This window comes from Hippichthys cyanospilos, chromosome 17 (assembly GCF_059441005.1).
Source record: "Hippichthys cyanospilos isolate Australia breed blue-spotted pipefish chromosome 17, RoL_Hcya_1.0, whole genome shotgun sequence".
NCBI classification, from domain to species: domain Eukaryota; kingdom Metazoa; phylum Chordata; class Actinopteri; order Syngnathiformes; family Syngnathidae; genus Hippichthys; species Hippichthys cyanospilos.
This window is the reverse complement of record NC_142385.1, coordinates 3,098,547-3,110,763: the sequence shown is the minus strand read 5'-3', so window position 1 is coordinate 3,110,763 and position 12,217 is coordinate 3,098,547. Positions and strand designations below refer to the sequence as shown.

The 12,217-nt window shown below is 41.6% G+C and overlaps 1 protein-coding gene across 1 annotated transcript; it reads left to right on the top strand.

The window, feature by feature from the left end:
* Positions 1–137: 137 nt before the first annotated feature.
* On the top strand, positions 138–6,030 carry trub1 (TruB pseudouridine (psi) synthase family member 1). The gene is made up of 8 exons (XM_088439241.1): positions 138–318; positions 383–481; positions 648–703; positions 1,113–1,194; positions 2,828–2,900; positions 5,160–5,299; positions 5,396–5,452; positions 5,536–6,030. The coding sequence occupies exons 1-8, from the start codon at positions 177–179 to the stop codon at positions 5,703–5,705; spliced, it is 819 nt and encodes a 272-aa protein (XP_088295367.1). The 5' UTR covers positions 138–176; the 3' UTR covers positions 5,706–6,030.
* The last annotated feature ends 6,187 nt before the right edge of the window (positions 6,031–12,217 follow it).

Sequence of the window (12,217 nt, the reverse complement as noted above, 5' to 3'; positions counted from 1 at the left end):
TTTCTTAAAATATTTAGTTGCATTTAACTAAATTCCAAGTTGTTCGATTAGAAACAAAGTGAAACGTGTTCAATCTAACGACCGGCAGATGGCGACCATAAATTACAACGTTGATTGAAAACAACGAAGAAGTTTGTCGCTTGCCAATGTCGTCATGCGAAGGGTGACAGAAAAGCATGGCTGGAACCAACGCTGCTGCACCCATTACTAGTTCTCTAGCTAAACTACAGTCATTGAATGGACTGTTTGCAATTTATAAAAAACAAGGACCGACGTCTGCAGATGTTTTGAATAAACTGAAAGAAACTTTACTCAAAGGTAACGCAAATACAAGAAATGGGTCTTGTTTAACGTGGTGAACACCTAACGATGTGTTTTACAGAAGCGGGTGTGCAGAACCCGAACCCGAGAAAGAGGAAGAAACAGAATTTGAAGATGGGTCACGGAGGAACCCTTGACAGTGCTGCTAGTGGAGTGTTAGGTATGAGGAGGCCCCACTATCCCAGCTTTACCGTTTCTCCTTAATTGTTAAAAAGATAGACGGTATAAAATAAATGCCATTGCGCGCGTTTGGTTTTAATTGTGTTCAACATAATGTTTATTGCTGTTGTGTCTGAAACGTTGCTATCATTCTGTGCTCCTTTTAGTTGTTGGTGTTGGAAACGGCACAAAAATGCTCAGCACAATGTTGGCTGGTTCTAAGGTGAGCTGTACGTGGTACTGGAATTAAGTTAGCACCCACACACACGATAGTTCTAATTACCGGTATCTAAATGAATTATTATTCTGCCAATGCTCTCGTACAGTCAGCATTCATTGCCGTTCAATGAGAGAAGTCATTGTGCTTTTGACAAAAGTGGTGTTATGGGTAGCATCAATCCACAGGTAAATAATTCTGAATAGAACCTACAAGTTTAAGGGAAGATCAGCATCATTCCAAGCACTATATGCAACCTTGACAGATTGTATCCCAGCATCCCTTGTTTTTATTGCTCTAGTTAATGTAATGTTAATATTTCTGTGTTTGAATACCAAATTGTTTATCAATCTTTTTTCCAATGTGTGGATACACTAAGATTGAACTAAGCCATCAATCATGCTTTTGCTTTCAGAAATATATTGCTGTTGCAGAGTTGGGTAAAGCAACAGACACTCTTGATGCTACTGGCAGTGTCACTGAAGAGAAAGAGTTTCGTAAGTACAAGCCCCATCAATTCATCTGTTGCAATTAGAAGTCCTCCAAAAATGTTTCTGCTCAAATAGTGTAAAACGTAAGTGTCAAACTCCAGTCTTCAAGGAATGGTATCCTCCATCTTTTGATGTCTCTCTCTCCTACACACCTTAATTAAATGATTAGGATCGTTATCAAGCTCCTGCAGAGCTTGCTGATGCACTGATCATTTGGATTGATGTGCTGAAGCAGAATACATCGAAAACATGCAGGATACTACGATGACTATTTGAGGAAAATGCACTGCAACCGACAGAACTCTACAATTAGGCAAACAATCAACCCCAACCCCGCTTTTGTTGTGTATGGAAAAGTTGCTAGTAGCCACTAGAATGTGTTGCTAGGTGTGTAATGAACTGCTGGGATGCATTTCATCTTATTGCTACCATTCCTAAACCCACTGTCATTTTTTTTAAAAGCGCAAGGACACATTGTCCCAACGGGAGTGAAAGGGTTAAACCATTCTGTCAATATGTGCTGTGTGTTGTTTATAACACTAAGTGTCAGTAATACCTACAGTTAGGTATGGAGTCCAATGCTGGTATTGATGTATTAAAAAAAAAAAACAACAATAAATCAAGCCGACTGAGTACAAACAGAAGCATAAATTTGAAAGGACAGCTGCATTTGTTATGTGACAGTAGTGATGGCCAAATGAAGCATTGCAGCCAATTGAATTGCACATGATTCAAAACTTCATGAAGCTTCATTTGCTCTATGGCCCCATCAAGTGGTACGGAAGCCCAATACGTCAACAGTGTACGGCGATTAAAGAAAATAACATGAATGTGCTTCTGTTCCCAACTGAACAAAATACAACAATTGCTATAAGGATAATTTGTTATTCACAAAAAAATAATAGCTGTTTTAGCTAATTTCTTTTTTTTTTTTTTTTTGGAATGTTCCCTTATTAGAAGAAATCAAATCAAAATATTCCCAAGGAAGGGAAGCTATCCTTTTCTGCGACGGATGCATTGCAACAATGGACAATACTCGAAAAGTGTTTGCAAATGCACACACGGATGTAACAGCAGCCCGAAAGTCACAAAATGTGAGCTGACAGCAATTGCCATTGCGTTTTGCGGCTGTTGTCCACCAAACCATCAGAACTACTTCCTGAAGCAGTCATGTGGTCCAGCCAGCCAGTGAGGCTTCACACGTCATAATTTCCAAGTCCATATGAAACGTGCCTCCATACACGCTCCCTTCCAATACACGTCATGCCTTGGGAACGTCTGTACATTTCGTCCCATCTGTATTCTTGTCATAGGACACTTCAAGTAGAGAAATTGAGAATTGACGCGAACAAACCTAAACCCATCCTCATTATCTCTTTCTCTCTCTTCTGCTCTCGTTTTGTGTTAAATTTCTTCATATTTGTTTTTGTGATTGAATTTTTTTTTTTTTGCTGTATTCTAATGTATGCATTATTATTTGCAGTTGTTGTTTTTTGTATGTTTGTCTCATTTTGTGTTTGTAGTCTTCTGTGTCCACATGGGATACCAATCCCGAAGGACTGGAGTTGACACCTGTGCTATAAAATGTTCCTAATTTACGAGCGATTTTCTCTTCCTTCTTTTTTTTCATTTTATCCAGAACATATTACCAAATTGGACGTGGAGGAGAAACTGCATGCCTTTGTTGGTGATATAATGCAAGTCCCACCACTGTAAGGATTAACCCTGATTGTTATTGTAACATATCTAATTGCAGAAAATGCCTCATGATCAAATGTGTAGTTGTCCTGTATACATAATTGTTATCCATCTTCTGTCATGGCATCACAAAAATACAACCAAAAAAAAAAGTAAAACACATTTGTGAAGCAAATTTTTCAGCTCAAGGGCTTGCAAATGACATACTACAAATCTGCTCATACATTTTTGTAGAATTTTGCAAGGTGAACTACTTGCCGGTGATAACCAAGCCAGCTATTACTACTGCTTTTGAAGTGAAGTTCCCTTTTGGGTCTCTGAGCGCACAGAATATTATCATGTCCATGGCCGAAATATTTGTAAGGCCCTTCACCCTGACATAATGTTCAAAAAGGATGGGTTTTGTGCAATAATAGAAACACTGACACCGAGTTGTCTTAACTTTACAAAGGAAAATGTGGTGCTCGTTAAAGCTCTGCGCTGGGCGTTACTGTGTATGACCGTAAAACACGCTGCCAAACAAAAAGAGAAGGCCTGCCAACTTCAAAATAAATTCTGCCGCACAAAATAATATCACTGACACTAATGCTTTGGAATGCCTTTTTTTAAGCTGTTCCCGGTAGCATTGCAACAATGTTTGACTTGACTAGTTTATACTGTACAAATTTGCTACCAAAGTGAGTCTTAACTGTCGATACAAACAACATAATGTTGTCTGGAAATCATAGTATGATTACGTATGATAATATCTGACATAAGTACTGTGAAGAAATGGAAATATAGTATACAGTGATCCCTCGTTTTTCACGGTTAATGGGGACCAGAATCACCCCCACGAAAAGGGCAACCCGCGAAGTAGCACCCCCATTAAAGTCAAATCTGTACGTGATCAAACATGATAACACTGGAGGGTGTACACTTGAAAAACCATTTTATTTTAAACGAAATTTAGGTAAGCGATTTCCAACGGCCCGGTGAACGTCTGCTCCATTGTGTTTCTGACTCTACAGTGAGTGTGCGCGCCTACTGCCTCGACAATTAGTGTGCCTTTGCTGTGGGTGCGCTTGATGACTTACAGTCCCTGTGGGTGTAAAAGCGGGAGTTGGGGCAGAAGTAGATTGAAACACCACAGAGACGTGCCGTGTAACTCATTAAACGCACCCCAGCACACGTTGTGGTCAACAGGCAGAGAGGAGCAAAGACTACATTCACCAGACTGTTGGAAATCTCTTCCCTAGATTTCTTTTATAATAAAATGGTATTTCAAGTGTAAACTCTCCAGTGTTATCATGTTTGATAATGTACAGATCTGACTTTAATTCAACGTCCAGGCTGCTGCTAATATGACCGCAGCTGTGCGAGACTTCAAAGGAAAGGGGGAACAGTTCACTTACTGTACAGTGTATAAGGTTTAAGAGTTTAACACTTAAGTAAATATGTGTACTGCAGTAGTTCCACGTCCGAGGAGTCCCCGTGGCAAGTGCATTTATAGTTACCTCGTCTGTCTTGCATGCAAGAAACCCTCACAGCATGTCACCGCAATACAGTATAACTTTTTTTTTTCCTCTAAAATATCTGCGAAAGACCGAGGGCGCGAAAAACAAAGTAGTGAGGGATCACTGTATACCGTTTTGCCAATGCACGAGATGCATTCAAAGACAGCCAACAAAGCGGGATATTTGAAACGCAAGAGGGAAAATATCAAATGAGTAAAGCCCAACAATTACACTAGTATTCCACCAGATGGTGGTATTGTAATACTTAAATTGGTTTCGTCAGAGGCCAAAACAAAACAAAACAAATAAAACATGAGGATCCATACTAGGTTTAAAATGTACCGGTAAGTTAAAAAAAAAAAAAATTGCTCCACAAATTTGCAAACGGCATCTTCAGATATGTATGTTGCTCTGATTGAAAGGTTAGTCTATTATCCAGCCAGCCATACATCCATTTCCTATAGCTGCTTGTCCTTACTAGTGTCGTTGGCGGGCTGGTGCCTATCCCAGCCGTCATTAGGCAGTAGACGGGGAACACCCTAAAATCGTTGCCAGGCAATCGCAGGGCATAGTCTATCTCCTAAATAAGGAAATTTGCAATTACACTTAATTGGCAGGAAATGTTCTGTATGCTGAAGTCCAAAATTTTGGTTGGTTTTGAAAATGTACAACATTAGCCGCATATTATTGTTTCTACTTCTATCAACAGCCTTTATTGAGAAATTCAAAATGCAGGCCGTGTCATTAATTCTTTGAATAACGTGACAATGATTTCAGTTACTCAGCACTGAAGAAAGATGGCCAGCGAATGTCAGTCCTTCTGAAGAAAGGTCAGAAGGTTGATGCAAAACCTGCAAGATCAGTCACTGTGTACAACCTGACCCTGCAAGAGTTCAAACCGCCTTTCTTCACTTTGGGTTTGTACTCGTTGCATGGTTATTTCCTGTTTTGTTCTAGAGCAATTATTACTGACAAACAGCATCAAAGATGAATTTGTTTTGTTTTGATTGCAGATATCGAATGTGGCGGTGGATTTTATGTGAGGAGCTTGGTGGATGACCTGGGAAAAGGTTAGCTCTGTTAAAACAAATCATCTTGAATGTGACCCTTTCATGCTTCCTCATAAGAACGCTCTGTGTTTTGACGTCTGCAGCGCTCCTGTCGTGCGCTCATGTCAAGGAGCTGGTCCGTACCAAGCAGGGTCAGTTCACTTTGGAGCAGCATGCCTTACACGAGGAGCACTGGACACTAGAACACATTCTGAAATCACTGCAACCGTGCCCACATTCAGAAGATTTGGCACCATCAGGGGGTGGAACATGACAAACGATCACCAATAGAGAGAATTTGATTCAGATCAAGCCCAGCCATCAATGTTTTCAATAGTCAGTTTAATTAGATTTGTGCAAGATTATCTTTTTTATGAGTTGAACTTGTTGTTTGTTAATACACTTTATTATTATTATTATTATTATATATATTATTATTTTTGCATAATGCAGATTCATTATTTTCAAATACAGTGTTGTACTTTTTTTGTTTTGTTTTTTTAACCTACATTAGGTGTGTAAAGGAAGTCAACCAACACTGCTGTTCTCATCAGTGGGTCAGCATGTATTATTAAATACAATTTTGAATTATGACATCATTCTGCATTAGTGTTTTTTCAACCACTCTGCTTCCGTCCATCCATCCATCTATCCATTTTCTAGTGCTTTATCCCGGGTCAGGTCACAGGGGCAGCAACTTGAGCAGGGAAGCCCAGACCTCTCCCTGGTCACTTCATTCAGCTCCTCTGGGAGGATCCCTAGGCCAACCGAGAGACATAGTCTCTCCAGCGTGACCTGGGTCGTCCCTGGGGCCTCTTACTGGTGGTACATACCCAGAACACTTCACCAGGGAGGCATCCTAACCAGATGCTCGAACCACATCCACTGGCTCAATGCGGAAGAGCAGCGGCTCGACCCTGAGTCCCTCCCGTTGCTGTCAGAGCCCTGTGTGTGTGTGCGTGTGTGTGTGTGTGTGTTAGTACATATATATATATATATATATATATATATATATATATATATATATATGTAAAACGTAAAGCACTGCCTTGTGTGCACTGATCAATGAATATGAGTCACACATAACCCATGCTCTTGTTTCTCTGATTTCCTTATATATATATATATATATATATATATATATATATATATATATATATATATATATAAAACGTAAAGCACTGCCTTGTGTGCACTGATCAATGAATATGAGTCACACATAACCCATGCTCTTGTTTCTCTGATTTCCTTATATATATATATATATATATATATATAAAAGGAAATCAGAGAGCATGGGTTATGTGTGACTCATTCATTGATCAGTGCACACAAGGCAGTGCTTTACGTTGCTGTAACACAATACCAGTTGTAAAACAAGGATACAGGACAGAATACAGAAAAAAATAATCTTTGAGATTTGGTGATGTAAATGTGTACATGTGTTGCAGGTTATATACTGTCACAAATTCAAATTGTCAAGAATTGGAAAACAAAGATGCCTACTGTGTTATCACAGCTTGTGGGTGTTATTCAGTGTCTTATGGGCAGTTGTTAGATGCTGACTGGTTGCTTGGCATGAGACTGAATGAGGGAGAGGCTGTTCCAAGTCTTCACTACATCTGTGTCACATCCTGAACGCCAACGCTCACTGCCTGGGAGCATACAAAAGCAGTGACCAATAACCAATCATTGAGTCGTGATGAGCCTTTACATGCGTTATGATTAACTGTGATGTCATTTTTATCTGACAGCCAGTGGCAAAATGGCTGCCTCAGAGATGGATAAAAACAAGAGGATTTTACTGCCAAACTGATATTCCACAAACACAATTTTAGTCTGAATGCTGTGTTAGATTAGTGGGGGCACAGTGAAGAAAATGTAGTAAAGAAATTTGAGACCGAGCTTCCCCTTTAAAGCTTCGAAATAGTTTGTTATTTAAACACATCATATCAGTTAGTGCCACATCAACCCTGGCCTGCCATTTAAGACTTATAATATTGATGAAGCAGTTTGAACACTGTTGTTGCTATCACTAATGCAGTATAGATCCATCTGCTAAAGTTGGTGTTCACAGATATGTGCGGTGCTTGACATCAGTGCTGGACATCAAAATAATCAGAAATTTGCTTGAGCACTTCAAATCTTGAACTCTATCTACATCACTTCTCTAGCTTCTCGGCATTACAAATAGGTTGTGATGCAACAAATTTAAATAGTTATTGGTTCCTGGCATTACAAAGAGTCTTAGTCATTATTTGAGTAAATTGCAAACCGTGGAGCACCAAACCCCAAGTGTCTATAACCCTAAAAGGGATTTAAATGAATTATTGTCAAACATTTGAAAACTCCTGAGCGACAATTAACATCATTTCCTGTACAGTATGCTAACCTTTTAATCGTGCTTATCCAAAGGGGTCCTTTCATTTTTAGAGGAGGTGGTTTTTTACGCCACATTTTGCTATGTTTCCTTTCGTGTGCTGCATGTGTGTGTGTGTGTGTGTGTGTGTGTGTGTGTGTGTGCGTGTGTGTGCGTGTGTGTGTGCGTGTGTTTGTGCGCGCGCGCGTGTGCGTGCGTGTGTGTGTGTGCGTGTAATCATGTAATAAATACTCGTTGCCAATAGGTGGCCGCACAGTACTTTTAGACAAGATCTTGAGGGTTGGCGGTGATTAGCGAGGCTGACAGACAGAGGTCTTCAATTACCACAACCTGTGGCTGCAACCATCTTGTCTCAAAGTACTTTGAAGTGCTGTGCGAAATGAACAAATACTTTGAAGAGTGCCAAGTCATTAGTGCAGCCGCCAAGCTAAGCGTGGTTTGCAGGCAGCGTTCGGTGACGCAAGCCGGACATTCGAACCTTTCTGAAGCATCTTATCAAGTGACCGTTGCAGGAAGTAGTTCACTGGTTTGGCAGTTAGACCACGTGTCATTTGAACAGTTACGTGTGCATCTTTGAGATCCACAATGACAGTGCTTTTGTCAATTGATGACCAAGTGGCATAATGTCCAAATTTGTGTTAATTTTTTTTTTATCACATCAGCAGTACGACTTAACAGCAACCACAGTATTGCTGACAATATTTTTCATGTCGGTTTCATATGCTCTTCTGCTCACGCTGTCATAAAAAGAGGAAAACTAATGTAGTGTTCAAATGAAATGTTTTACAGCTGATATAGTACCCCTGACAATGTAGGAAACGGAACGCAATACAACACAGATTATGTACAAACTGAATCTTTGGCACACATTTAATGAATAGATAATGCAAAAAGCACAATTGAGAGCACACTGCGCTGCAAAATGTGATGAGACCCCTGCACAGATTTTATAATTTTGAAGATCCATTGCTGTATTAAAAAAACGGCACAAACATAATTTCCCTCATTTATCCGCACTGGCTCTAATGGTTCTATACTAGCCTTCTCTATCCTAGAGAATGCCCAGATGAGCACCGCAACTGATCGCTTCACTGAAATGAAGTGGAACATTCATGTTAGCATTAGTGTCTAACTTCTTCATGTAGGGAAGTCCTGCATGAGGAAGTGCAAGTAAAATCCTTCCATCACCCTAAAGCAGGGGTGGCCAAGTTCGGTCCTCAAGAGCCACAATCCAGCCTGTTTTCATTGTGTCTCTTCAACTAACACACCTGATTCAAATGATTAGCTCATCAGCATGCTTTGCACAATCCTGATAACGACGCTGATTTGACTCAGGTGTGTTGGTTGAAGAGATACATTGAAAACAGTCTGGATTGTGGCTCTTGAGGACCGAACTTGGCCACCCCTGCCCTAAAGGGATTCACAATAGTCAGGGTCACCATCCGGGCCATTACCAAACATTCAGCTTTGGTCCCTGTTGTATTCTAAACAATCTGTCTTGTACTTCTTTTAAATTTACTTTATTTACAGCTCAGCAGTTGGCACACAGCTGACGGTCAGCTCAGAAGACTGCTGCTGCGTCATGGCTGGCGACTCTGAAGGTAGCTGCAGCGGCTTGGCTGGCGACTCGGAAGGTGGCTGCAGCAGCTTAACTTGATTCTCGAAGGGCAGCTGCAAGGGACAAGGGCACTATGCTGAGGAGCTAGCACAGGGACACTGGCCACATCAGCCTTCCGCCTGTAGAGTTGGGGAACGCCGGAGATGCAAGGAGGAGAAACGACACAAATGGGGGAAGGTGCAAGTGGAGGGAGTCACTCGAGGCAAGGTTAGTAGAGCAAGACACAACTAGACGGGCTCGGATTCTGGAAGGGGTGATTTGGAAGAAGGGGGTGCATGAACAAGGGGATGGTGAGGTGATCGAGGCACGTGACCACCCTGGGAGGGGCATATAGTCAAACGGTTGCCCGAGAAAAGGTCATGGCTTACTAGGGGTACATCATCGGAGTCAGATTTGGAATGGTGGGATGAAAAACGACTGGGAGTGGCAAGGGAACTGTCAAAATCAAAATCATCATCTGAATCAGAGAGGCATGTGCTGTGATAAATTAATTCAATGTCAAAATTAAAATTGTCAAAAAAAAAAAAGGGTCTCGAATAAACAAAATCAGGACCGTAACTGGAGGACAATCCTCGAGGTCAGAGAAATCGGAGTCTAACATGTAGTGTGTGGCAACTAGGTGAAGGAGTGCTTGGGTGGATTAAGGGGGGGGGGGGGGGGGGGGGGGGGGGGGGCACACAACAACAACCTAAAATAAATGCACATTAAATCTGTGGTATAGTGGAGGGTATTTGCTGGTGTACGGCGTATATCCACTTTATTGAGAGTAAGTAACTTCTAACTTCCTCCGATGAGCACCTTTCAGTAATATCCACCTGCTTGATTGATTCGTTTTCCTCATGGCTGGTGAAACTGTGACCCACCTTCCCTTCTCTCTAATTGGCTGGTACTTGCTAGTTAACTTTAGGCACAGTGACTGACCAATCAGAAGCAGAATAGGGGTGCGAATTCCAACATGAGTTATGGCAAACAGTTGAATAAGGTAGGGAGCTGATGAAAACACTCTGAGGTAAGTTTTAAGGTGGTTTACAAGTGAGACATTGTTTTTAACTACTGGTATTATGACTGCCCATTTAGAGAAGAGATTTTGTAGCCAGTATAACTGCGCGAGCCGGCTAAATTCATGCTAACACAGTTAGATGCCGTGGGAGTAGCCTTAGCAATCCAACCACAGCTTATTCTCCACAGTTTTTGATGGTTTGATGAAATGACCGAGCTGGATTCCTATTGATGCTGTACGGCTGCAGCTCCGCTTGTGTTCAATGAAATTGATTATGTCAATGTCTGTAACGCGTGTTTGCTATTAGACAAGTTACTTAGCATTAGCTAATCAGAGAGAGCGAGAGAGACTATCAACAGCGAAGCTACTATAAAATTAAATTAGCTCATGTCTATCTATTTTAATTTTAAAGTAGCTACTAAGTTTAAACACAAGAATGGATCAACTAGTTCGATATTTGGATTAAAGCAATATTGAGGTCTAACCAGGCTGTCTTTTTTGTATGGGGACAATGGCAATGAAATGAAAGGGAAACATATCCATCCATCCATCCATTTTCTATAGCCGCTTATCTCCACAGCGGTCGCAGGCTTGCTGGCGCCGGGCAGTAGGCGGGGGACACCCTGAACTGGTTGCCAGCCAATCGCAGGGCACACAGAGACAAACAACCAATCATGCGCCCAATCACACCTAAGAACAATTTAGTATGTCCAATTTACCTGCCATGCATGTTTTTGGGGAGTGGGGGGAAGTCAGAGAACCCATGCGGGCACGAGGAGAACCAGCTGGCTTCGGGCAGTAGGCGGGGGACACCCTGAACTGGTTGCCAGCCAATCGCAGGGCACACAGAGACGAACGACCATTCACGCACCCAATCACACCCAAGGACAATTTAGTATGTCCAATTCACCTGCCATGCATGTTTTTGGGGAGTGGGGGGAAGCTGGAGAAACCACGCGGGCACGAGGAGATCATGCAAACTCCACACATCGAAGGCCGGAGCCAGGTGGATTTGAACCGGGATCTCTGAACTGTGAGGCGGCCACTGAGCCGCGGAAACATAGCTGACTTTTTTAATTTATATAAAGAGGCCCAAATCAGACCCAGGCAGACCCCAGCCCTTAAAGTGGAGGAAGTCTGTATACTGTAGACAAGAAAAACTCCAGCCCAAAAAACAGAAGCCCTCTCACCTCCCAGGCAAGAGCTAGCCATGCACGACAGTTTGAAGACAGACAAGGACCAAGGTTTCTACAACCAGGTTAGAACAGACAGAGGCAATAAACTGCATCTCCAGTTTATGGAAAAGTGAAGTCTCACACTGTAATTTTGAATGTTGATTTTTTTTTTTAAATAATATGAAACAATTACTTTATTGTCGCGCTATTTATCTATGGCCTATACAGGTTTTTTTTTCTTTTTTATGAAGCTACTTTTAACATTTTGTACATTTTCTTATAATTAAACTAGTTTTATTTTAAATAAAGACAGATCGGTGGCAGAGCTGTTAGCACGTCTGCCTCAAAGTTCGGAGTCCGGAATTCCAATCCAGCTCGCTTTGGCCTGCCTTGTGTGGAGGTTGCATGTTCTCCTCGTGCATGCATGGGCTCTCTCTCGGCACTCCAGCTTCCTCCCACATTCGAAAACCATGCATGGCAGGTGTATTGGACAGTTTTTGTTTTATAGATAGTAGTGTATGTGTGTGAGAGGGTTATGATAGTTGACAATGCAGGCTACTGCTGCTGTGTGTGTGTTCGTGCACAGATAGATAGATAGATAGATAGATAGATA

Bases quoted from the DNA above. Each gene is read 5' to 3' on its own strand.
- trub1 (XM_088439241.1), top strand. From the start codon at position 177: ATGGCTGGAACCAACGCTGCTGCACCCATTACTAGTTCTCTAGCTAAA. The intron at 704-1,112 runs GTGAGCTGTACG...TTTTGCTTTCAG, and splicing joins CAATGTTGGCTGGTTCTAAG to AAATATATTGCTGTTGCAGA. The intron at 1,195-2,827 runs GTAAGTACAAGC...CATTTTATCCAG, and splicing joins CACTGAAGAGAAAGAGTTTC to AACATATTACCAAATTGGAC.